Source organism: Bos javanicus, chromosome 27 (genome assembly GCF_032452875.1).
Source record: "Bos javanicus breed banteng chromosome 27, ARS-OSU_banteng_1.0, whole genome shotgun sequence".
Lineage (NCBI taxonomy): Eukaryota > Metazoa > Chordata > Mammalia > Artiodactyla > Bovidae > Bos > Bos javanicus.
Window position 1 is genome coordinate 34,272,394 of NC_083894.1, and position 26,627 is coordinate 34,299,020.

The 26,627-nt window shown below is 36.6% G+C and overlaps 1 protein-coding gene across 6 annotated transcripts in view; it reads left to right on the top strand.

The window, feature by feature from the left end:
• Positions 1-26,627, top strand: part of LOC133240019 (disintegrin and metalloproteinase domain-containing protein 32-like) — a 173,773-nt gene that overhangs the window by 89,385 nt on the left and 57,761 nt on the right. For 5 of the 6 annotated variants that reach the window (XR_009734075.1, XM_061404536.1, XM_061404535.1 and 2 more), the window contains 4 exons: positions 10,507-10,599; positions 11,916-12,114; positions 20,833-20,938; positions 22,210-22,390. Coding sequence is in view for 5 of the 6 variants with exons in the window: in XM_061404536.1 (XP_061260520.1) it covers positions 10,507-10,599; positions 11,916-12,114; positions 20,833-20,938; positions 22,210-22,390 (579 nt within the window). In the remaining variant the exon portion in view is untranslated. The remainder of the gene's footprint in view (positions 1-10,506; positions 10,600-11,915; positions 12,115-20,832; positions 20,939-22,209; positions 22,391-26,627) is intronic. The other variant, XM_061404539.1, reaches the window with a different exon arrangement.

The following is a 26,627-nucleotide window of genomic DNA, read 5'->3' on the forward strand; positions in this document are numbered from 1 at the left end:
CTTCTTACCAATATTAGTTATGCCAGTCTGTGCACCTTGTGTATCTCTTAACTTATTCAGATCTTCTTTATTTATTTTTTCTATAGATTGCTTATTTTGATAGTTTAAAAATTTTACTTAGCAATTATATCACTAGTATAAAAATTGCAGTGGACTTTTCTGAATTATAGTTTTTATTAGAAGTTCTGAGAGTGGCTTTCTTTCCTTTGTTCTTACTTTTAGGGAGAAAGTTTTCTAACTTTTAACATTAAATATGATATTAGATATAAGCTTTTTTTAAAATAGATGTGCTTTACCATATTGAGGAAATTTATTTCTGAGCGTTTTTTTTATTGAATAAATTTGAAGTAAAATATTATAAGTTTAGGTTGTATAGTGTGTTACTGTGATATATTTATATATGTTTATGTATTGTTATCTGATTGCTGATGTGGTGATGTTTACTACATTACATAATTATAGGGATTCCCAGTTGGGGTTTGCCTGCCAATGCAAGAGACAAAAGAGATACAAGTTCAATCCCTGGGTCAGGAAGATCCCTTGGAGAAGAAACGGCCATCCACTCCAGTATCCTTGCCTGGAGAATCCTATGGACAGAGGAGCCTTGCAGGCTACAGTTCATGGGGTCTCAAAGAGTTGGATGTGACTGAGCATGTACACACACACACACACACACACACACACACACACACACACACTCGCATAAGTATAGTACATTTGTTGTTGTTCAATTGCTCAGTCATGTCCGACTATTTGTGACCCCATAGACTGAAGCACGCCAGGCTTCCCTGTCCATCACCATCTCCCGGAGATTGCTTGAACTCATATCCATCGAGTTGGTGATGCCAGCCAACCATCTCATCCTCTGTCGTCCCCTTCTCCTCCTGCCTTCAGTCTTTCCCAGCATCAGGGTCTTTTCTAATGATTCAGCTCTTCAAATCAGGTGGCCAAAGTATAAGAGCTTCAGCTTCAGCATCAGTCCTTCCAACGAATATTCAGGACAGTTTCCGTTAGGATTGACTGGTTTGATCTCTTTGCAGTCCAGGGCACTCTCAAGAGTCTTCTCCAACACCACGGTTCAAAAGCATAAGTTCTTTGGTGTTCAGCTTTCTTTATGGTCCAGTTCTCACACCCATACTTGACTACTGGAAAAACCATAGCTTTGACTATATGGACCTTTATCAGCAAAGTAATGTCTTTGCTTTTCAACATGTATCTAGGTTGGTCATAGCTTTTCTTCCAAAGAGCAAGCGTTTTTTAATTTCATGGTTGCAGTCACCATCTGCGGTGATTTTGGAGCCCAAGATAATAAAGTCTGTCACTGTTTCCATTGTTTCCCCATCTATTTGCCATGAAGTAATGGGATCAGATGCCATGATCTTAGTTTTTTGAATGTTGAGTTTTAAGCCAGCTTTTTCACTTTCCTCTTTCACCTTCATCAGGGGGCACTTTTAGTTTCTCTTTGCTCTCTGCCATAAGGGTGGTGTCATCTGCATGTCTGAGGTTTTTGATATTTGTCCCGGCAATCTTGATTCCAGCTTGTGCTTCATCCAGCCTGGCATTTCGCATGATGTACTCTGCATGTAAGTTAAATAAGCAAGGTGACAATATACAACCTTGATGTACTCCTTTCCCAATTTGGAACCAGTCTGTTGTTCCATGTCCAGTTCTAACTGTTGCTTCTTGATCTGCATACAGGTTTCTCAGGAGGCAGGTAAGGTGGTCTGGTATTCCCATCTCTTGAAGAATTTTCCAATTTGTTGTGATCCACACAGTTAAAGTGTAGTCAGTGAAGCTGAAGCATCTTTAGTGCTGTCAGTGAAGCAGAAGTAGATGTTTTTCTGGAACTCTCTTGCTTTTTCTATGATCCAACAGATGTTGGCAATTTGATCTCTGGTTCCGCTGCCTTTTCTAAATCCAGCTTGAACATCTGAAAGTTCTCGGTGCATGTACTGTTGAAGTGTATCCTGGAGAATTTTGAGTATTACTTTGCAAGCGTGTGAGATGAGTGCAATTGTGTGGTAGTTTGAACATTCTTTGGCATTGCCTTTCTTGTGTGCTTAGTCACTCAATGGTGTCCAGCTCTGCGACCCCATAGGCTGTAGCCTGCCAGGCTCCTCTGTGCATGGGATTTTCCAGGTGAGAATACTGGAGTGGGTTTCCATTCCCTTCTCCATGCCTTTCTTTGGGATTGGATATAAAACTGACCTTTCTAGTCCTGTGGCCACAGCTGTTTTCCAAATTTGCTGGCATATTGAGTACAGCACTTTCACACCATCATCTTTTAGGATTTGAAAAAACTCAGCTGGAATTCCATCACCTGCACTAGCTTTGTTCGTAATGATGCTTCCTAAGGCCCACTTGTTTTCACACTCTAGGATGTCTGGCTGTACGTGAGTGATTACATCATCGTGGTTACCTGGCTCACTAAGATATTTTTTTGTGTAGTTCTTCTGTGTATTGTTGCCACCTCTTCTTAATATCTTCTGCTTCTGTTAGGTTGATACCATTTCTGTCTCTTATTGCACCCATCTTTGCTTGAAATGTCCCCTTGGTATCTCTAATTTTCTTGAAGAGATGGCTAGTCTTTCCCATTATATTTTTTCTCTGTTTCTTTGCATTGATCACTTAGGAAGACTTTCTTATTTCTCCTTGCTAATCTCTGGAACTCTGCATCCAGATGGATATATCTTTCCTTTTCTCCTTTGCGTTTCACTATAGTAAAGTCAGAGAAGGCAATGGCACCCCACTCCAGTACTCTTGCCTGGAAAATTCCATGGATGGAGGAGCCTGGTGGGCTGCAGTCCATGGGGTCACTAAGAGTTGGACGCGACTGAGCGACTTCAGTTTCACTTTTCACTTTCCTGCATTGGAGAAGGAAATGGCAACCCACTCCAGTGTTCTTGCCTGGAGAATCCCAGGGACGGCGGAGCCTGGTGGGCTGCTGTCTATGGGGTCGCACAGAGTCGGACACGACTAAAGTGGCTTAGCAGTATAGTAAAGTAGTATTGCCTATATTCATTATATTGTGCAGTAGATTTCTATGGCTTATTTATTATCTGTTACAAGTTTGTACCTTAAATACCATCACTCTTATTCCTTTGTTTCCACAACCTCTGGTAATGAGTATTTTACTCTTTTTTTCACAGATTTAAATTTTTTAGATTCCACATATGTGTGATATCACACAATTCTTCTTTTCTCTGTTTGACTTATCTCATTAGCATAATGTGCTCAAGGTTTGTACATGTTGAAAATGGGAGGATCACTTCCGTTTTCTTGGCTGAAAAACATTCCATTGTGTGTGTGTAGCACATCTTTTTTATCTATTAATCCATTGATGGATGTTTTGGGTGTTTCTATATCTTTGGTATTGTAAATAATACTGTGATAAATACAGAGTGCATATATCTCTTTGAAATTAAGTTTTCATTTTCTTTGGGTATATACTCAGAAGTGGAATTGCTGGACCATATGTTAGGTCTATTTTTAATTTTTTGAGCAACCTCCATATTATTTTGCACAGTGGACCAATTGGTTGGACCAATTTACATTCCCACCAACAATATATAAAGCTTCCCTTTTCACCACATCCTTTCCAGTATGTGTTGTCTCTTGTATTCTTACTGATAACCGTTCTAATAGGTGGGAAGTGATGTCTCATTGTGGTTTTGATTCGTATTTCTTGATGATTGGTGATGTTGAGTGTCTTTCCATGTGCCTATTGGCCATCTGTATGTCTTTTCAGAAAAACATCTAGTTCTTCTGTTCATTTTAAAATTGGAGTGTTTTTTTTTTGTTATCAGATTGAATAAGTTCTTTATATATGTTTAATATTAACCCCTTATCTGATACATGCTTTGCAGAATTTTTCTCCCATCATGTAGGTTTTTTTTAAATTTTTTCATTTTGATAAGTGTTTCTTTTGAGGCGCAAAAGGTTTTGAGTTTGATGTCCCGTTTGTTGATTTTTTCCTTTGTAGTTTGTCCATGCTGTAGTTTGGCCTCATGCTCCAGAATTTATACCCAAGATCAGTATCTAAGGTTCTTCCCTACATTTCCTTCTAGGGGTTTCATGGTATCAGATCTTATGTTTAAGTCTTTGATCCATTTTGAGCTAATTTCTCTGGGTATCGTGGGATAGGAGTCAATGTCATTGTTTTGCATGTGTTTCTCTAGTTTTCCTGGTTGTTGAAAAGAGTATACTTTCCTCATTGGATACTCTTGACTTCCTTGTTGAATATTAGTATACCATATATGCCAGAGTTTAGTTTTGAATTCTCTGTTCCCTTTGGCTGATTGACACGTTTATTTGTGTCCCAGTATCATATTGGTGTTTGTTTTATTATATAAGTTTCAGATGTACAGCATTCTAATTAAACATCTGTATACATTACAAAGTGATCAGCACCACAAGTCTGCTTACCATCCAATGCCAAAGGGTTGACTCCCTTCACCCATTTCTCTTACTTCCTAAACCACTTCCTTCTGGTAACCACTAATCTGATTTCTGTATCTCTGAGGTTTTTTGGTTTTGTTTAGTTGGCTTTTTTGAGTGCTTTGTTCTTTTTTAGATTTTACATATGAATGAAATTATATGGTGTCTTTCTCCATTTGAGTTATTTCTCTTAGTGTAATACTTTCAAGGTTCATCCATGTTGTTGCAAACAGCAAGGTTTCAGTCTTTTTATGGATGAGTAAGTATTCCATTGACTTCCCCTGTGGCTCAGTGGTAAAGAATCTGCCTGCAATGCAGGAGACCCTGGTTGATGCCTGGGTTGGGAAGATCCCCTGGAGAAGGAAATGGCAACTCACTCCAGTATTCTTGCTGGGAAAATCCCAGCAAGGAGGAGGAGGTGTCTGACAGGCTACAGTCTGCAGAGTTGCAAAGAGTCGGACATTTCCGAGGGATGGAGCATGAAGTATTCCATTGTTTATGTATACTGGGCTTCTTTATCCATTCTTCCACCAGTGGACACTTAGGTTGTTTCCATACTTGTGCATGTTTAGTCGCTCAGTCTTGTCTGACTCTTTGTGACCCCAAGGACCCCAAGCCTGCTACCAGGCTTCTTACATGGGAGTCTCCCATGTAAGAATATTGCAAGAATATTGGAGTAGGTAGCCATTTCCTTCTCCAGGCAATCTTCCTGACCAGGAATTGAATCTGCATCTCCTGTATTACAGGTGAATTCTTTACCATCTGAGCCACCAGGGAAGCCCCTTAGGTTGTTCCCACATCTTGGTTATAAATAATGCTGCAATAAACAGAGTGCATATATTTTTTTCTAGTTAGTGTGTTTGTATTATTTGGATAAATACCCAGAAGTGGAGTAGCGGATTGTATGATAATTTGATTCTTAGTTTTTGAGTAATCACCGTAATGTTTTCCATAGTGGCTGCACCGATTTTTAGTCCTACCAATAGCGGACTAGGGTTCCCTTTTCTCTGTGTTCTCTCCAACATTTGTTATGTTTTATTTTTGATGATAGTTATTCTAAAAGGTGTGTGATATCTTATTGTAGTTTAATTTGCATTTTCTAATAATGATGTTGATCATCTTTTCATGTGCCTGTTGGCCATCTCTGTGTCTTCTTTGGAAATGTCTGTTCAGGTTGTGTGTCCATTATTTTAGTCAGGTTGTTTGTTATTGAGTTGTATATGTGTTTTATGTATTTTGGATATTAACTCCATATCAGATATATGATTTGCAAATATATTTTCATTCAGTAAGTTGCTTTTTCATTTGAGATGGTTTTCTTTGCTGTGAGGAAACATTTTAGTTTGATGTAGTCCTGTTTGTTTATTCTGCTTTTGTTTATCTTGCCTTTCAATTCAGAGTGACAAAAACCTTACCCTTATGAGATTGATATCAGTGAGATTATTGCCTACATTTTCTTCTAGGAATTTTATGGATTCATATCTTATATTCAAATCAATCCATTTTGAGTTCATTTTTCTTTATGATGTGAGGTAGTAGTCTAGTTTCTTTCTTTTGCATGTGGCCATGCAGTTTTCTCGACACCATTTTTTGAAGAGACTCTCCTTTCTCTGTAGTGTATTCTTTGTTGTAAATTTATTGTCTGTGCATGTGTGGGTTTATTTTTGTGCTCTCAATTGTGTTCCATCGATCTGTGACTCTGTGCCAGTACCGTTCTGTTTTGACTATGGTAACTTTGTAGGAAGCAAAACATACTGTTTTACTTACTGTAGCTTTATAGGAAATGGTTGTCCCTTGATATCTACAGGAGATTGGTTCTAGGACCCTTAAAGGATGCTAAAATCCATGCATGTTAAAATTCTTTTATAAATGGCACATAACCTACCAATATACGCCTACTATTTTAAATAATTTCTAGATTACTTCTAATACCTAATACAATGTAAATGCTTTGTAAATATTTGTATATAAAATGTAAATGCTATGTAAATAATTGCCAGAATGCAGCAAATTTAAGTTTTGCTTTTTGGAACTTTCTGGATTTTTTTCTGAATAATTTCAATCTAAGATTGGTTGAATCCATGGTGCATAACTCACACATATGGAGGACCAGCTATAATTTGAAATCAAAGACTGTGATACTTCCAGCTTTGTTTTTCTTTCTCAAGATTGTTTTGGCTGTTGGGGATCTTTTGTGTTTCCACATACCTGTGGCTTTTATTACTGTGGCTTTGTAGTTTAGTTAGAATTTCAGAAGCATGATACCGCCAGGTTTTTTTTTTTTTTTCCTAGGAATTATTTTGCCTATTTGTAGTCTTTTGAGCTTCCATGCAAAGTTTAGGATTGTTTTCTCTATTATCGTGAAGAATGCCTTTGATATTTTTATGGGGATTATGTTGACTCTGTAGATGGTTTTGTGTCATATAGCCGTTTGAATAATATTAATTTTTCCAATCCATGAACATAGGATATCTTTCCATTTCTTCTTGTCTTCATATCTTTTAAAAAATTTTCTTCAGCAAAGTTTTGTGATTTTTATTAGGCAGATCTTTCACTTTCTTGGTTAAAATTATTCCTAAGTATTTTGTTGTTTTTAATACTGTTGTGAATGGGATGGATTTTTAATATTTCTATTTTAGAATCTTCATTATTAAAGGAATGTGATTGATTTCTGTATGTTGACTTTGTATCTTGCCACTTAACTGAAATCATTGAGTAACTCTAGTTTTTTGATGGTTCTTCGAGATTTTCTGTATATAGGATCATATTATCAGCAAATAACCACAGTTTTACTTCTCTTTTTATTTGGTTAACTTTCCTTTTTTTTTTTTTTTGTCTTTCCCAATTACTCTAGCTAGGTCTTCAGGAAAACTGAAGGACTGAAAATACCCAGTTTCAAAACTTAATAAAAACTATAATAATGGCAATATAGTACACACAAAAAATAGACAAAGAGTTTATTAGAACACAATGGAGACCTCAGAAATAAAGTTCCAAAAACTGAATAGGCATATTGAGAGTGGGTGTTATTGCCATGTTCTTGATCTTAGGGGAAATGCTTTCAATTTCTCTACATTAAGTGTAATCTTAGTTAGCTAAGAATTTTCAATTAAAAATTAGTGTTGAATATTGTCAAATATTTCTGTTTCTATTGAGCTGATCATATGAATTTTCTGTTTTTTTTTTCTTCTATTAATATGATGCATTTCATTCATTGCTTTTTGAGTACTAACCCAGCTATCATGCAACCTTGAGATTAGCCCCACTTGGGTTATTTTATATATATATATAAACATTTTAATTTACCATTTTGTTCAGGATTATGGAACTTATTTTTAGAAGGGGATTGTGGTCTGTAGTTTTTTTCTTTTTTTACAATCTTTTCTTCTGTTTTTTTTTTTTCTTTAATAGAAAATTATTTAATTAGTATACATGTGTTCCCCATCCTGAACCCTCCTCCCTCCTCCCTCCCCACACCATCCCTATGGGTCGTCCCAGTGCACCAGCCCCAAGCATCCGCATCGTGCATTGAACCTGGACTGGCATCTCGTTTCATACATGACGTTTCACATGTTTCAATGAATTATGGGCTCATAAAAAGGGTTGGAATATGCTCCCTACTCCTACCTTTTGAAATAATTTGTTTAAGATTGGTATTATTCCCGTTTATTTATTGTGAAAGAACACTCGACAGTAGATTTACCCCCTTAAATCTAACCCCCTAGAAATTTTATAGTTTTGGAATTTAATTTTAGATTTATGATCCCTTTGAATTATTATTTGTGTGTGTGTGTGTGAAATGTGTTGAGTCAATATCTAGAGTTTTTCATGTGAATGCCCAGTTGTTCCAACACCATTTATTGAAAACCTTTTCTCCACTGATTTATATTTGTTCCACTATCAAAGATTTTATTATCTCTATGTAGGTTAATTTCTGAGGTCTCCATTTTGTTCTAATAAACTATTTTATCTATTTTTTTGTACGTACTTCAGTTCAGTTCAGTCGCTCAGTCTTGTCCGACTCTTCTGCGACCCCGCAGCACGCCAGGCCTCCCTGTCCATCACAAAGTCCTGGAGTCCACCCAAACCCATGTCCATTGAGTCGGTGATGCCATCCAAGCATCTCATCCTCTGTTGTCCCCTTTTTCTGCTGCCCTCAATCTTTCCCAGCATCAGGGTCTTTTCAAATGAGTCAGCTCTTCGCATCAGGTGGCCAAAGTATTGGAGTTTCAGCTTCAGCATCAGTCCTTCCAATGAATATTCAGGACTGATTTCCTTTGTACATACTACAGTGCCATAATTATAGTTTTTATTGAGTTTTGAAACTGGTATTTTAAGTCCTGCCGTTTTCTTCCTTCTATTGCTCCTCCTCCTTCTTCTTTCTCTTCCTCAACATTATGTTGGCTACTCTGTCTTTTGCTTTTCCATATAAACCTTAGAATCAGTTTGACAATTCAAAAAACAATTGCTGGACTTTTTATTGTAATTTCATTGAACATCAAGTTGTGAAGAACTGACATTTTAACAATTCATGAACATGAACATTCTCTTCATTTATTTATACTTTCTTTGATTTTCTTCAAGTTTTATAGTTTTCATCATACAGATCCTATAAGATTTTTTTTCTAGATGTTGTTACCAAATTGAAGACGTTTCCTCTATTTCTAGTTTGCTAACATTTTTATAAGTGATTTTAGATTTTGTCAAATGCTTTCTCTACAGCAATTGTGAGGGCCATTGATTTTTCTTCTTTAGTCTATCAGTATTATTGATTGTATTAATGGATATTTGCATAATAAGCCATCCTTTCATGCTTGTGATGAATCCTACTTGGTTGTATGATGTAATTATTTTTGTACATTGTTGGATTCAATTTCCTAATTTTTTTTTTGTTGAGGATTTTTGCATCTGTGTTTATTAGATCTATTTATTGATTGATCTAGATTTATTTATGAGATATATGTTTATTGATATATAATTTTCCTTTCTTGAAATGTCTTTGGTCTTGATATTAGGCTAACACTGGCCTCATAGAACTCGTTAGGAAGCATCATGTTATCAGTGCTAGGAGAGTGATGTGTCTGTGATTCCATGGGGGAAAGGCAGTAGAAGCTCCATGTTCAGTGCTTTTCCTGAATTCTGTCCTCAGTGCTTTTTCTCTTGACTGATTTTAATTTGTATCCTTTCCATATAATAGACCATAACTGTGAGTATTAACAGCTTTCAGTGTGTTCTATGAGTTCTTCCAGTAAATTATAAAACCTGAGTGTGGTTTTGCGAATCCACTGAGCTTGTGATTGGTGAAAATGAGGACACTCTTGGGGACTGTTCTTTCTAACTTTGCAGTGGGTCTAAACTCTACTCACCCCTTTTAAATTTTTTTAAACTTTATTTTTTGACTGTATCCCAAAGAATGTGGGATCTTATTTCCATGGGGGATCTAACCCGCATGCCTTGTATTGGAAGCATGGAGTCTTAACCACTTCCTCCAGGGAAGTCCCATACCTACCTCTCCCCCCCGCCCTGATTTATTGAGGTATCATTAGCAAATAAAAATTGTATATGGTTTAAGGTTTACAGATGTACAATGTGAGGTTTTCATGTATGTATACATTGTGAAATGGTTCCCATGATCAAACCAGTTGAAATGTCCATCATCTCACACAGTTATCATTAAAAACATTTTTATCTTCTTAGCAAATGTCCCCTGTATAATGCAGTATTGTTAACTATAGATCCTGACAACAGACTCATTTTATCAATGAGAGTCTGTACCCTTTGATCTGTATCTCCCCTTTCCTCTCACCATTTAGTCACTGGAGGTGCCACTCTTCTCTGTTATAATATTTAGTTTCTAAAAAAAAGTTGTTTTATATATTCTTCCCAGTTTTCTAGTTGATTAAGAGTAAGTTCCACCATAGAATTTTAATTGTTTAAAGATGCAAAAGTCTATAAATGTTGATAGCATGCATATTCCCCCCCCAATTAAAAAACTGTGTAACATAGCTCTTGCCAAAGTTTATATTATTTCCATGACATAGTTTTATTGTGTATTCCACTCATTTATAGGATTGTGGACCTGATAGCTGTTGTGATCCTCTTACTTGTCTGATGAAACCAGAAACAGAATGCAGTGAAGGATCATGCTGTGACGACTGTCAAGTACGATTTTAGTTTGTTACCATCTTCTAAGTATAAAATGAAATGTGTCTTGGTTACTTTTGAATACAGACTCTTAGCTGTAACTCAAAATACATAACTTTTCATGTAAAGACAAAAATAAGTTCAGAGTGATGTGTCTAATTTTACGAATTATAGTTGGATGTTGAGTCCTCCTTATAATGCCATTATTCTCCCTAATGATGCTATTGGTTTTAAGCCTTGATTGCCAGCTATGACAGAATTCTTTGATGTAGAACATCTTCATTGAAAGGGACTATTTTCATTTCTTTTATCCAATATTTATATCTTTATAAAAATGATCTTTTAGGTTGTGATGGGTATTTGTGAGTATGTAATTGAAAGATAAAGCAATTTCCAATAAATGCATAAATAATGAAACTCACTAGATATAACACTTTCCAAATGCTGCATGTCAGCACAAATTTAAACTATGGATTTGTTATACAAAGACCATTTGACTTAAAGGTTATATTTTAGCTTATATGATGAAGATGTTCATTCCTGTCCCCTGTTTTACTTTTCAGCTCTTCCAACATATATGTGACAGATTCATCACATGAGAACCCCTCTATTGAATGACCTGCCACTGGTTCTGTGTTCTTCACTTTAGTTAACTGATACGGTTCCCCCTACCCACCCCTGGAATCTTACCATGGTTAATTCTTTCCTCTGTGATCTTTATAGTATAAACTAGAAGCCATCAATTAAGAAGTAGGAGATAAATGCCCAATTAATGTTCTTTATATAAATTTTAAGAATGCTATACATGAAAATGTTAATGACCCATAGGATAAGTCAGGAGAAAGTTTACTATTGGGTTCCTTATTTCCCAAAGAGTTTAGTAGTTGAACCCCCTTTTTAACCATTCTTTGCATTCTATTCTCAGTTATTTTGGTTTCACATTTTCATAGAATTACCGATATTCCATACTTTAAAACTATGGTTTGAATAAGTATATTTTATTTAGAAAGTACCTAAATTTCACAATTTTCCCTAAAGCAATAATTATCCCAAGCTAAAAGCTAATTTTCCTGCCTTCTAGCCAAAACTTGGGCTCTCATTGTATCATGTTTGTAATATACTTTTCCTTGTGCATATTCCTTACCTCTTGTTTTGGTTGATAACATTCAGTTTTTTCAATATGACTATTATAATTTTTATAAGAGGAAGATACTGAGAGACACTAATGAATAAGTACTTCATCAAGCTATACATGGAATTAGAGCAAGATTAAATATTGGTAAACACAATAATCATATATAATGCTTTACTTTTTATATTTTAATTTCTACTAGTTTATGGAAGCAGGTGCTGTATGTAGGCCCACTGCACATCCTGAATGTGATATTCCTGAGTTTTGTAATGGAAGCTCAGGAATGTGCCCGGCTGATATAACTATACTCAATGGACAGGAATGTGAAGGAGGAAAAGCTTATTGTTTTGATGGAGGCTGCCAAGATATTGATGCACGTTGTGAGAGTATATTTGGAAAAGGTATTGTTTTGTAACATCTATATAGTTGGTCCTCAATATTGTCATTAACATTACCAAGACAGTGGTCAATTAGATATATTTAAATTATTTATTCTGTTTAAAGTCTCTCTTTTGGAGAAGGAAATGGCAACCCACTCCAGTACTCTTGCCTGGAAAATTCCATGGATGGCAGAGCCTGGTAGGCTACAGTCCATGGAGTTGCAAAGATTCGGACATGACTGAGTGACTTCACTTTCTTTCTTTCTATAGTTCCTTTTAGAGAAGGAAATGGCAACCCACTCCAGTGTTCTTGCCTGGAGAATCCCATGGACAGAGGGGCCTGGTGGGGCTGTGGTCTATGGGGTTGCAAAGAGTTGGACATGACTAAGCAACTAACACACACACAAAATCTCTTTTTAGTTTTTGAACTTCTTAAGAATATGTTTAAGGTGTATGACTTAATATTTTGATATGCATATACAATATGAAATAATTGCCATAGTCATCTGTTTAACATATTGCATGTATATACCCAGTAATATGCTTGCTAGATCCTAAGGTGGTGCACTTAAATTTTTGAGAAGCCTGTCTACTGTTTTCTGTAATGACTGTGCCAATTTTCACTCCCATCAACAGTATATAAAAGTTTAATTTTCTCCACCTTCTTGCTAATACTTATTGTCTTTTTCTCTTTGATAACACACTGTCCTAAAAGGTGTGAGTTGTGGTTTTGATTTACATTTCCCTGATGATTAGTGATGTTGAGTCCCTTTTCACGTATCTGATGGTCATTTGGCTTTTATTTGGAGAAATATCCATTTAGGTCCTTTGCTATTTTTAAATCTCTTTATCTTTCTTATTTAATTATGAGTAGCATATTTTAGAAATTAATCCCTTATCAGCTATATGGTGTGCTGATTTTTTCTCCCATTCTGTAGGTTTCATTTGTGATTTGTTGCTTACTTTCTTTGCTGAGAAGTTTTTTATTTTGATGCAGTCCTTCTTGTCTATTGTTGCCTGTGCTTTTGTGTCATCCAAAAAATATTGCCCAGATTAGTACCCAAGAGCTTTCTCTCTCTCTTTTTTTCTAGTATATTTATAGTTTCAGGTAAGTTTAAGTCTCTTCAACCACCAACTTTATTGATACACAATTGACATATAACATTAATAAGTTTAAGTTGTACAACTATTGATTTGGTACTTTTATATATTTCAGAATGATTACCACCATAGTGTTAGCTAAACTTCCATTATGTCACATAATTACCATTTCTTTTTCATGGTGAGGACATTTAAGATCTCCTTTCTTAGCAACTTTCAGGTATATAATTTGATATTACTAAGTATAAACATCATGCTGTGTGTTAGATTCCAAGCAATTTTTTCATGTTATAACTGGAAATTTGTAACCTTTGAACACCTCCGCATTTTCCCCACCTTGCAGCCTGTGATAACTATTACTCTACTCTTTGTTTCTCTGAATTCAATTAGATTCCACATATAAGGGTCATCATAGAGTATTGTCTTTCTCTGTCTGACTTATTTCACTTAGCATAATGCCATGTTGCTTGGAGTCCATGTTGCTGAATATTTATATCTCATGTTTTCTTTGCTGATTCACACTGTCAGGAAGGGGGAAATTTCCCATCCTCATTGACTTCTCTGGTTCTTTTGCCTGGTCAAATAATTAAAATGACATAAGACAGATTAACTGGAGAAATAAAATTTTAGTTCATACATATGAGAATCCCACATAACATGAGAGACTCAGAGATCATATAAGAGGTTCAGAGACAGAAAGATAAAATTAATTGTATATGTTGTCCTGCACTAAGGAATGAGATAGGGTCCTGGGGCTTTTAAGGACAGGAGCATCATTCACAGGATGATAAGAAGAGCAGATGTTTGGTAATTATATATTTGCCCTGCCATCCAGATCGGGCCAGTGAGATAGAATTTATCTTTGATAATAAATCTTTTTCTGGGGGAAAAAAGTCCCTAACTTAAATTCTTCTAGGTAGTTAAGGGAAGGGTAGTATATATATATATACTTTTTGATAGCCTTTAGCTCAAAATAATCCATACGCCAGAGTGGTACATTTTTTAATTGTTTCTTTTTCTGTGCAAAAACTTTTCAGCTTGATGAAGTCCCACTTTTTATTTTTGCCTTTGTTGCTAATGCTTTTGGTGTCATATTGAAAAAGTCATTACCAAGACCCATGTTAAGTAGGTTTCCCCTTGTGTTTTCTTCTAGGTGTTTTAACGTTTCTGTTTTTGCCTTTAAGTCTTTATGAATTCATTTTTTTTTTGAGCTGTGTGAGGTTGGGGATCAATTGCATTCTTTTGCATGTGGCTGTCCAGCTTTCTCAAAACTATTTGTCGAAGAGATTCTCCTTTCCTCATTGAGTATTCTTGACTCCCTTGTCAAATCTTAGTTTAGCATATTGTGGGGGCTTGTTTCTGGGCTCTCAATCTTATTCTATTAGTCTTTTTGTTTATTCTTATGCCAGCACTATAGTGTTTTAATTTCTATAGCTTTGTTATATAATTGTAATAAGGAAAGTGTACCTCTAGCTTTGTTCTTTCTCAAGATTGCTTTGTCTATTCAGGATCTCTTGATCTTTTCAATTTGTTTTTTATATTTCTATGAAAAATACCTTTGGGGTTTTGTTAGGGATTACATTGAATCTGTAGGTGGTATTGGGTGATATGGACTTCTTTTTTTCTTTATTTATTTGACTCTCTCAGGTCTTAGTTGTGGCACACAGGATCTTTGTTACAACACAGAGACTCTAGTTGCGGCACACAGACTAAGTCCTTGCGGTGTGCAGACTTAGTTGCTCTGTGGCATGTGAGGTCTTAGCTTCCTGACAAGGGATCAAACCCATGTCCCCTACATTGCAAGACAGATTCTTAACCACTGGTCCATCAGGGAAGTCCCTACATGGATATTTTAATGATGTAAATGCTTTTGACCTGTGGTAGTGGAATGTCTTCCTTTTTGTGTCTTCTTAGAGTTCTTTCATGAGGATCCTGTAATTTTCAGGCTATACATCTCTTACTTGGTTAAATTTATTCCAAAGTATCAAATTGATTTTGATGCTATTGGGAATGGAATTGAAAAAATTTTTTTTCAGCTGTTGTTAGTGTACAGAAATTCAACTAATTTCTGTATGTTGACTTTCTTTTTATTTTTAAATGCTTGATCATAGCTTTGGTTGAAGTCCAAGGTGCTTCTACTTTATTTTAAATATTTTTTCCCATCCCCATTAACTTCTCTGGTTCTTTTGCCTGGTCAAATAATTAAAATGACAGAAGACAGATTAACTGGAGAAATAAGATTTTAGTTCATACATATGAGAACCCCACATACATGATTTTAAATAGAAGCTCAGCAGGGTTTCTTTCACCATTAGCTTTGTTAGTAGTAATGCTTCCTAAAACTCACTTGACTTCACACTCGAGGATGTCCTCTCTTGAGTGACCACACCATTGTAGTTATGTGGGTCATTAAGACTTTTTTGTATAATTATTCTGTGTATCCTTGCCACATCTTCTTCATCTCTTTTGCTTCTGTTAGGTCCTTACTGTTTCTGTCCTTTATTGTGCCCTTCCTTGCATGAAATATTCCTTTGATATCTCCAGTTTTCTTGAAGAGATTTCTAGTCTATGCCATCTATTGTTTCCCTCCACTTCTCTGTGTTGTTTGCTTAAGAAGGTCTTCTTATCTCTCCTTGCTGTTCTCTGGAACTCTGAATTCAATTGGGTATATTTTCCCTTTTCTCCCTTGCTTTTCACTTCTCTTCTTTTCTCATCTATTTGTAAAGCCCCATCAGACAACCTCTTTGCCTTCTTGCATTTCTTTTTCTTTGGGATGCTTTGTTACAAATCTGTCCACAGTTCTTCAGGAACTCTACCAGATATAATCCCTTGAATCTATTCATCACTTACACTGTATTAGGAATGTGATTAGGGTCATACCTGAATGGCCTAGTGGTTTTCCCTACTTTCTTCAATTTAAGCCTGAATTTTGCAATAAAGAGCTATTGATCTGAGCCACAATTAACCCAGGTCTTGTTTTTGCTGATTGTATAGAGCTTCTCCATCTTCATCTGAAAAGAATAAAATCAATCTGATTATGGTATTGACCTTCTGGTGATGTTCATACATAGAGTCCTCTCTTGGGTTGTTGGAAAAGGGTATTTTTTATGACCAGCATGTTTTTTTTGACAAAACTCTGTTAGCCTTTGTCCTGATTCATTTTGTATTCCAAGACCAAACTTGCCTGTTATTCCAAGTATCTCTTGAATTCCTGCTTTTGCATTCAAATCTCCTATGATGAAAAGGACATCTTTTTGGTTTTAGTTCTAGAAAGTGTTGTATGTCTTCAAAGAACTGGTCAACTTTAACTTCTTACACACAGTTGCAGGGGCATAGACTTGGTTTACTGTGATGTTGAGTGGTTTGCCTTGGAAACAAATTGAGGTCATTCTGTCATTTTTTGAGGTTTCACCCAAGTACTGCATTTCAGACTTTCGTTGACTGTGAGGGCTGCTCCATTTCTTCTAAAGGATTCTTGACAATAGTAGTAGATATAATGGTCATCCTAATTAAATTTGCCTATTCCTATCTATTTTGGTTCACTGATTCCTAAGATGTTGATGTTCAGTCTTGCTGTCTCTTGCTTGAGCACGTTCAATTTACTTTGATTCATGGGCTTAATATTCCAGGTTCCTATGCAATATTGTTCTTTACAGGATCAGACTTTATTTTCACCACCAGATATATCCACAACTAAGCATTGTTTCTGCTTTGGCCCAGCCACTTCATTCTATCTGGAGCTATCAATAACTGTCCTCTGCTCTACCCCAATAGCTCTACCCCTCTTCTGACCTGGGGGCTCATCTTCTGGTGTCATATCTTTTTGCCTTTTCACACTGCTCATGGCTTTTTCCAGGGAAGAATACTGGAATGGGTTTCCATCACCTCCACCAGTGGACCATGTTTTGTCAGAACTCTTCACTGTAACCTGTCCATCTTGGGTGGCTCTACACAGCATGGTTCATAGCTTCATTGAAGGTGAAGCAAGCCCCTTTGCCACAACAAGGCTGTGATCTATGAAGGGGATTGTGCCTCATAGCATTTGATAATAAGGTAGAGGGAATCTAAATATACCATTTGGACTGTGGAAAGGCAAATTCTCTTACTTTGTAGACTTGGTCAGTATACTGGACTTATGGAAATATTTAACATGCAATTTAACATTTTCAACATATTGCCCTTTTGGTGTTTCCATATTACCATGCAAAACCCAGACTGAGCTGAGAGAAAGTCCCTAACATGAGACAGGATATTCAAGGGAGAAATTAATAATAGGGCACATTGGTATCTTTAGAAGGAATATTTTACTAATATTTGGATTAGTAAAGATAGGGTTGGATGAAGAATATTCCTAACCTGGTAGTCTCAGATTCACGACTGAACTGATTAAACACTGTCAATACTCAGAATAATGTTATTTGCCTCACAGTATGTGCACGATCACCTTTGATGGGCTAATGTTTAAAAATTGTAGAAAGAGATAGAATTAGGACAAGGCAAAAAATTGAGTGATTAAATAATATCATCTTAATTTTAATAATAATCCACTAAGGTAGATATTATTACCTACTTTTATATTTTATAGATGGTCCGTTGGACTTAGCATGGTTCATTCTGGAGAAAGTAACTTTGCTAGGTGGAACTCTTAAGATTTTCCCCATCATTACTGTGGTATTTTCTTGGAGATTCCTCCCTCTGAGTTGGATGAGAACCAGTGACTATATGGTGGACTATTGTCCCTATGATTAGTTTATACAGAAAATATGAAGGGATTTTAAAGACTTAATTAAGGTCCATAATTAGTCAACTTTGAATCAATCCAAAGGAGATCATTCTAAGTGGAGCCTCAACTAATAATATGAGCCCTTAAAAGATGAGAAATGTCAGAAGATTCTTTGGTTGGCTTGGGAGAAATCAATTCAGTTCAGTTGCTAAGTCATGTCTGACTCTCTGTGACCCCATGGACTGCAGCACGCCAGGCTTCCCTGTCCGTCATCAACTCCCAGAGCTTACTCAAACTCATTCATGTCCATCAAGTCAGTGATGCCATCCAACCATCTCATCCTCTGTCGTCCCCTTCTCCTCCTTCCTTCAATCTTTCTCAGCATCAGGGTCTTTTCCAAAGAGTCAGTTCTTTGTATCAGGTGGCCAAAGTATTGGAATTTCAGCTTCAGTACCAGTCCTTCCAATGAATATTCAGGACTGATTTCCTTTAGGATGGACTGGTTGGATCTTCTTGCAGTCCAGGGTACTCAAGAGTCTTCTCCAACACCACAGTTCAAAAGAATCAATTCTTTGGCACTCAGCTTTCTTTGTAGTCCAGCTCTCACATCCATACATGACTACTGGAAAAACCATAGTTTTGACTCAGTGGACCTTTGTTGGCAAAGTAATGTATCTGCTTTTTAATATGCTGTCTAGGTTGGTCATAACTTTTCTTCCAAGGAGCAAGCATCTTTTAATTTCATGGCTGCAGTCACCATCTGCAGTGATTTGGGAGCCCCAAAAAATAAAGTCTGACACTGTTTCCATTGTTTCCCCACCTATTTGCCATGAAGTGATGGGACCAGATGCCATGACCTTAGTTTTCTGAGTGTTAAGTTTTAAGCCAACTTTTTCCCTCTCCTCTTTCACTTTCATCAAGAGGCTCTTTAGTTCTTCTTCACTTTCTGCTTTAAGGGTGATGTCATCTGCATTTCTGAGGTTATTGATATTTCTCCCGGCAATCTTGATTCCAGCTTGTGCTTCTTCCAACCCAGCATTTCTCATGATGTACTCTGCATATAAGTTAAGTAAGCAGGGTGACAGTATACAGCCTTGATGTACTCCTTTCCTGATTTGGAACCAGTCTGTTGTTCCATGTCCAGTTCTAACTGTTGCTTCTTGACCTGGATACAGATTTCTCATGAGGCATTTCTTTAAGAATTTTCCGCAGTTTGTTGTGATCCACACAGTCAAAGGCTTTGGCAAAGAAATAGAGAAAAACAATAGAATGGGAAAGACTAGAGATCTCTTCAAGAAGATTAGAGATACCTAGGGAATATTTCACGCAGAAGACCTAACAGAAGCAGAAGATATTAAGAAGAGGTGGCAAGAATGCATAGAAGAACTATACAAAAAAGATCTTCATGACCCAGATAACCACGATGGTGTGATCACTCACCTAGAGCCAGACATCCTGGAATGCAAAGTCAAGTGGACCTTAGGAAGCTTCACTACGAACAAAGGTAGTGGAGGTGATGGAATTCCAGTTGAGCTATTTCAAATCCTAAAAGATGATGCTTGGAAAGTGCTGCACTCATTATGCCAGGAAATTTGGAAAATTCAGCAGTGGCCACAGGACTGGAAAAGGTCAGTTTTCATTCCAAACCCAAAGAAAGATAATTCCAAAGAATGTTCAAACGACCACACAGTTGCACTCATCTCACACACAAAAGTTATGCTCAAAATTCTCCACACCAGGCTTCAACAGTATGTGAACTGTGAACTTCCAGGTGTTCAAGCTGGATTTAGAAAAAGCAGAGGAACCAGAGATCAGATTTCCAACATCTGTTGGATAATCAAAAAAGCAAGAGAGTTCCAGAAAAACTTTTACTTCTACTTTATTGGGAGAAATAAGCAGCCATTTTTGTGAGAGGGCCATGTCATTAGGACCTGAGCAGGAGTTCCTAGGGCCAAGAGCAACCCCTGGCAGATAGTAATAAAATGAAGCAACGGCTACAAAAAAATGAATTCTTCACAGCCAATGATGTTGGAAGAGGACTCTAGACTCAAATGAGGCTGTAACTCCGGCCAGGAACTTTATTTCAGCCTTGAGACCCTGAACAGATAACCTGAATGGGCTTTGCCACACTTTCAGAAACTGTGACATGGGTGTTGTTTTAAGATTTTGGTAATTTTTTACACAGTGATAGAAAGCTAATACAATAACAAAGGAAAAAGAGGTAAATATGTATGGATTGGCAATTTCGGTCCCTTCACTTCAGACTTTCTGAAGGTATGAAGTTTCTTTAATGAGTTTTTTTTTTTTTTTTAATAGACCTGGCTTTTTATACATTCCTACTCAGAATCTAGGAGAACAAGAATAGTTTTCTTGTATTCTCTCTCTATTGCCTTCTTTCACAGAGCTCTCTTAAGATTTATACTTTTACAACTCTGGTTGTCAAAAAAAAAAGTATGGTTCCTTGGATGGTAAAGAATCCACCTACTATCCAGGAGACCCGGGTTTGATCCCTGGATCAGAAAGATCCCATGGAGAAGGGAATGGTAACCCACTCCAGTTTTCTTGCCTGGAGAATTCTTTGAAAGAGAAGCCCAGTGAGCTACAGTTCATGGAGCTGCAAAGAGTTGGACGTGGTTGAGCAACTAACACTTTCACTTTCAATTCTCCTCTACCCTCATAGTATCTTTTGAGTTACAAATGACCAAAATGAATTAAAAGGAGAAATAATCATGAGCAATACTTTTCACTTCATTTCTCTCTTCTTAAAACTTCACTAGGGAACTTTTGAATAGATGACAATGATAGAGAAAAAAAGCAAAGAAACATATGAGGAAATTGAGGAGGTTTTAATTTAAATATATTTAAGTTTTAATTTAAAGGAAGTTTTAATCCAAATATATTTCTAACTTTGACAGGTTCAAGAAATGCTCCATTTGCCTGCTATGAAGAAATACAGTCTCAAACTGATAGATTTGGGAACTGTGGCAAATCAGGAGGCAAATATACATTTTGCCCATGGAGGTATGCTATGCAAATAGTGAAAATTCCTATCTTATACACTATAAAATTCTGTTTTTAGTTTTTCACTATGTATGTCATTAATTCCAATGGTTTCAGGTGTCATGTGTGTTCAGGAGTTAATCTGAAATCAAAATCTCTAGTCTTGACATCATTCTTGTACTACAGACTTATTAAATTTCAACCTGATTTTTAAATATTTATATGTAGATGATTACTAGGCTCCAAGATCTTATCCAAGGTTGAAATTAATGATAGCCATTGCACCTTTCCTGTCTGAACATACTCATTATTTTAAAAATGAAAATACTATCCCCATTCATTTGAATGCTTGCCCAAGCTGAAGACTGCCCAGTGTCTCTAAAATGAAGTTCAATTTCTCCTGTGTCTGAAGAGCCCGTTCTTTGATATTTTGGTCATGAATTTCTTTTAACAAATATTTTTAAAGAAACTACCATATGCTGGCCACTAGCTAGTTAGATACAAGTTAGCAAAACATAATGATGATCCTTGTACTCATGGAATTTACAGGCTGGTAAACATATCATCTGGAGAAGGAAATGGCAATCCACTCTAGTATTCTTGCTTGGAGAATCCCAGGGGCAGAGGAGCCTGGTGGGCTGCCATCTATGGGGTCGCACAGAGTCGGACATGACTGAAGCGACTCAGCAGCAGCAGCAGCAGCAGCAGCAGCAAACATATCATCTAACTTTATGCTTCTTGTAACGTTACTTCTTAAGTAATGCTTATGCTGTGATTGTTTTGAAATACCTTACTTTGCCTGTTGAAATTCTACTAACTTGTAAGCTTGGACTTAGATGGCATCTTCTCTATGAGGTTTCTCTGACTACTAAGTTAGAATATATCTTCATCTTAAATATCTGTAAGAATCTGCTTATTTCATTCACAGCACATTTAATAAGATTTATGTCGTATTTAGTATTAGACTGTAAGGTCTTTGAGGGTAGAGGTCACAACGTAGTTTCTGCCCCTCTACAGAGAGATGTAAAATGCTTGAGTGACTTGTTTATTTGACAATCAGTACATCAATCTGTACAGTGAATAAAAAGATCATTAGTGTCATTGAAAGATAAGCATGTATCAGTGGCTTTATGTTTTACTTTAACTGTTAGTAGGAAAGTTTTACATTTCCTAAGATATATTGCCATAAATGGAGAACCATTCTTTATTTTTTTGGTCAAAGAAAGAAAATATGAAGCATTCATAATAAATGCCTACTGTCTAATAATCATATATTTTTATTATGTTTGCAGGAGTCTTATATGTGGAAGATTAATCTGTACCTACCCACTTCAAACTCCTTTCCTTCGAGACAGTGCTTCTGTGATTTATGCTTTTGTGCGAAGTACTATATGTATAACAATGCTCTATGAAACAACAGATGCACAAGATGCACTCGTGGTCAAAAGTGGCTCTATTTGTGATAAAGGGAGGGTAAATAGCTTAAAATCAATTAAAAAATCTGTTCTATTAATTTCCCTTGTGGCTCAGTTGGTAAAGAATCTGCCTGCAGTGCAGGAGACCTGGGTTAGATCCCTGGATTGGGAAGATCCCCTGGAGGAGGACATGGCAACCCACTCCAGTATTCTTGCCTGGAGAATCCCATGGACAGAGGAGCCTGGAGGGCTACAGTCCATGGGGTCACAAAGAGTTGGACATGACTGAGCGACTAAGCACACACTTGACCAAATAACCTCAAATATTTGGATAAGGAGAAAATGAGTAAGCTTCAGTTGGTCTCTGAGGGAAATGGGAGTGTTTGTTCCTTTTTAGAATTTCAGTGTTGTAAGCAAGGAATCTCCAAGAGTTTTGGGACAGGAGTGTGGAGGAGAGAGGTCTTGGGAATACTTGCAGTTAAATATTCCATAACTTGGGAATTCACTTTTATTCTTGGAGAAGAAAGAAGAAATCCCATTTAATTATATATATATCTTTGTGACCCAGTAGATAAGAGTACAACTTAGATGGTGCCTCAAGGAATAAATCTTTACCTCTTGGGTTTGACATTTTGAAGGTTACCCATCCAGTTTAAGATATCACAGCTGTGTGTAAAATGGGGATAATAATAATATTTACTCTATGGAGTTATTGCAAAGATTCAATGAAATGATACTACAAAGTATGTAGTACAATGCTCAACACATAGTAAGAACTAAATATAGGTTGGCTATTATTCTTGGTTGTTGTTATAATTGGTTATCTGTGAGAGCAAACAACCAAATATGGAGAGAGCATGGAATAAATTTACTTCAGAATCTCATTTAGTTCCTAGCCAGAAATTTGCTCATGAAGAACTATCATATAGTATAAAGTGTAGCCTTTGAAGACAGAAGCACAGAGATCTGAATTTTGACTCTTCCTCTTTACCTGACAGATGATTTTGAATAAAATATTAAATATGTAAAATGAATGTATATATTTTGGTGATTTTTGGTGATCTGATAGTTTAAATGAAGTTTACCACAGATAAAGTATATAGTCTTCATATTGACTTCCTCTTCATGCCTAGAAGTCATGAATATCTCCTTGAAGGACAGATATGCCAGGGAGCTCAGTAGATGTATTTATGCCATGGAGTCAAAGCAGTTAAAAAATGAGACACAGTCAATGGATGCTTTGAAATTATTTGTAATTTAGTAAGAACATAATCTTTTCTATAACATGGCAGTTCTTCTCAGTGAGGCCATATGAAAACAAATTTTACCACGTAGCTTTTAATGATACTATAAATCATATATGATAAAACACTCTCGGGAACTTTGTTTCTGTCAGTAATGTCATTAAGTAGCAGGACTTCGTCTCAATTTCAACTGAGGCAGACAAACAAATATAGTACATTCTAAAAAGAGTTGTTAGATGCACCGTGGGGGCCAAGAACTAATGAGAAGACTGAGCACATTAAAAGCTTACAGGGTTAGGTTGTCAGGATTTAGAAAGTGTTTGTGAGGTCATTTCTTTGAAGAGTATTGTACTTTCATGTTTAAAGGAAATCATTTTCTCATTATTTCATTTTAACCTTGAAACAAATCTTGAATGCTTTAGAAAAAGTATTATTGTACTCATTTAAGAAAACTGCAACTTAGGAAGTTGATATTGCTAGAAATAAAGAAGTTAGGAATATATCCTTAATCCTCTGATTATTATACTTTATAGTTAAAAGAATTAATATCTGGATATTAAAATATTCTGCAATAGAATGTTAGATATCTGTAGTAAAGTTAGATGAAAACTTCACATATCTTTTTTAGGGGACTCTAATAATGCCAAAAAATACTCAAACTACCACACAATTGGACTCATCTCATACGCTAGTAAAGTAATGCTCAAAATTCTCCAAGCCAGGCTGCAGCAATACGTGAACCGTGAACTTCCAGATATTCAAGCTGGTTTTAGAAAAGGCAGAGGAACCAGAGCTCAAATTGTCAAATTCTGCTGGATCATAGAAAAAACAAGAGAGTTAAAAAAAAATCTATTTCTGCCTTATTGACTATGCCAAAGGCTTTGACTGTGTGGATCACAATAAAATTGTGGAAAATTCTGAAAGAGATGGGAATACTGGAGCACCTGACCTGCCTCTTGAGAAACCTATATGCAGGTCAGGAAGCAACAGTTAGAACTGGACATGGGACAACAGACTGGTTCCAAATAGGAAAAGGAGTACGTCAAGGCTGTATATTGTCACCCTGCTTATTTAACTTACATGCAGAGTACATCATGAGAAACCCTGGGCTGGAAGAAGCACAAGCTGGAATCAAGATTGCCGGGAGAAATATCAATAACCTCAGATATGCAGATGACACCACCCTTATGGCAGAAAGTGAAGAGGAACTAAACAGCCTCTTGATGAAATTGAAAGAGGAGAGTGAAAAAGTTGGCTTAAAGCTCAACATTTAGAAAACAAAGATCATGGCATCTGGTCCCATCACTTCATGGGAAATAGATAGGGAAACAGTGGAAACAGTGTCAGACTTTATTTTTTGGGGCTCCAAAATCACTGCAGATAGTGACTGCAGCCATGAAATTAAAAGACACTTACTCCTTGGAAGGAACGTTATGACCAACCTAGATAGCATATTAAAAAGCAGAGATATTACTTTGCCAACAAAGGTCCATCTAGTCAAGGCCATGGTTTTTCCAGTCATCATGTATGGATGTGAGAGTTGGACTGTGAAGAAAGCTGCGCGCCAAAGAATTGATGCTTTTGAACTGTGGTGTTGGAGAAGACTCTTGAGAGTCCCTTGGACTGCAAGGAGATCCAACCAGTCCTTCCTAAAGGAGACCAGTCCTGGGTGTTCATTGGAGGGACTGATGCTGAGGCTGAAACTCCAGTACTTTGACCACGTGATGTGAAGAGTTGACTCATTGGAAAAGACCCTGATGCTGGGAGGGATTGGGGGCAGGAGGAGAAGGGGACGACAAAGGATGAGATGGCTGGATGGCATCACCAACTCGATGCACATGAGTTTGGGTGAACTCCGGGAGTTGGTGATGGACAGGGAGGCCTGGAGTGCTGCGATTAATGGGGTTGCAAAGTGTCGGACACAACTGAGCGACTGCACTGAACTGCACTGAATAATAGCTCATATTTAATAAGAACTCCCATTTATTGATTTCTTTCTATGTAAACTTTTTATATAGGCAAGGAATACAGGATATTATTTAAACTGTGCTCTTAAGGATGGTTTTGTTAGATTTCAGGCTAATGTAGTAAAAAGTGGTTTTTCTTTTGGTTCTGATTTTTATTTCAGTCTTGTTTGATTTGTTACTTCCATATCCCTGCCCTGAATCATTTTTTGGACTGTCTTCTTAAGAACAATTTTACATTCACAACAAAATTGAGAGGAAATTACATAAAGATTTCCCTTATACACTCTGGCCCCACATAAGCATATGTTACCATGTTATTAACTTCTTCCATTCAGTGTGTTATATTTGTTACTACTGATCAGCCTACATGGACACATGTTTATTACACAAAGGAAATAGTTTATATAAGCCTTCACTCTTGGTGTTGTACATACCAGTAGTTTATGGCCTATATTATTTTTCCTCTCTCTAAAGAACTTTATTTTAAAAAATTCTCTCAATTTCTGTATGTCTGAGAAAGCCTTTATTTCTCCATAACTTTTGAAGGAAAATTTCACAGTATATAGAATTCTAGATTGGGGATTTTTTTTTTCTGTCAGTATTTTACTCCACTCTCTTCTGACTGTCTGGCTTCTGAGAAGTGAGATATAATTCTTATCATTGTTTCTCTATAGGTAAGTTTTTTTTTTTTTTTTTTAATCTTGCTTTTTAAAAGATTTATTCTTTGATTTTCTGTTTGGACATGATATGCCTAGGTGTATCATTTTTTTTTTTTTTTTGTATTTATCCTGCTTATTGTTTTCTGAATTTCCTAAAACTGTGGTTTCGTGTCTGATATTAATTTGGGGAAAATTCTCAGTCATTATTGTTTCAAATGGGGTCTCCAGGGGGCACTAGTGGTAAGGAACCCACTTGCCAATGCAGGAGATATAAGAGACTCGGGTTTGATCCCTGGGTTGGGAAGATCCCCTGTGGGAGGGCATGGCAACCCACTCCAGTATTCTTGCATGGAGAATCCCCAAGGACAGAGGAGTTGGCAGGCTACAGTCTATGGGGTCGCAAAGCGTAGGATACGACCGAAGCG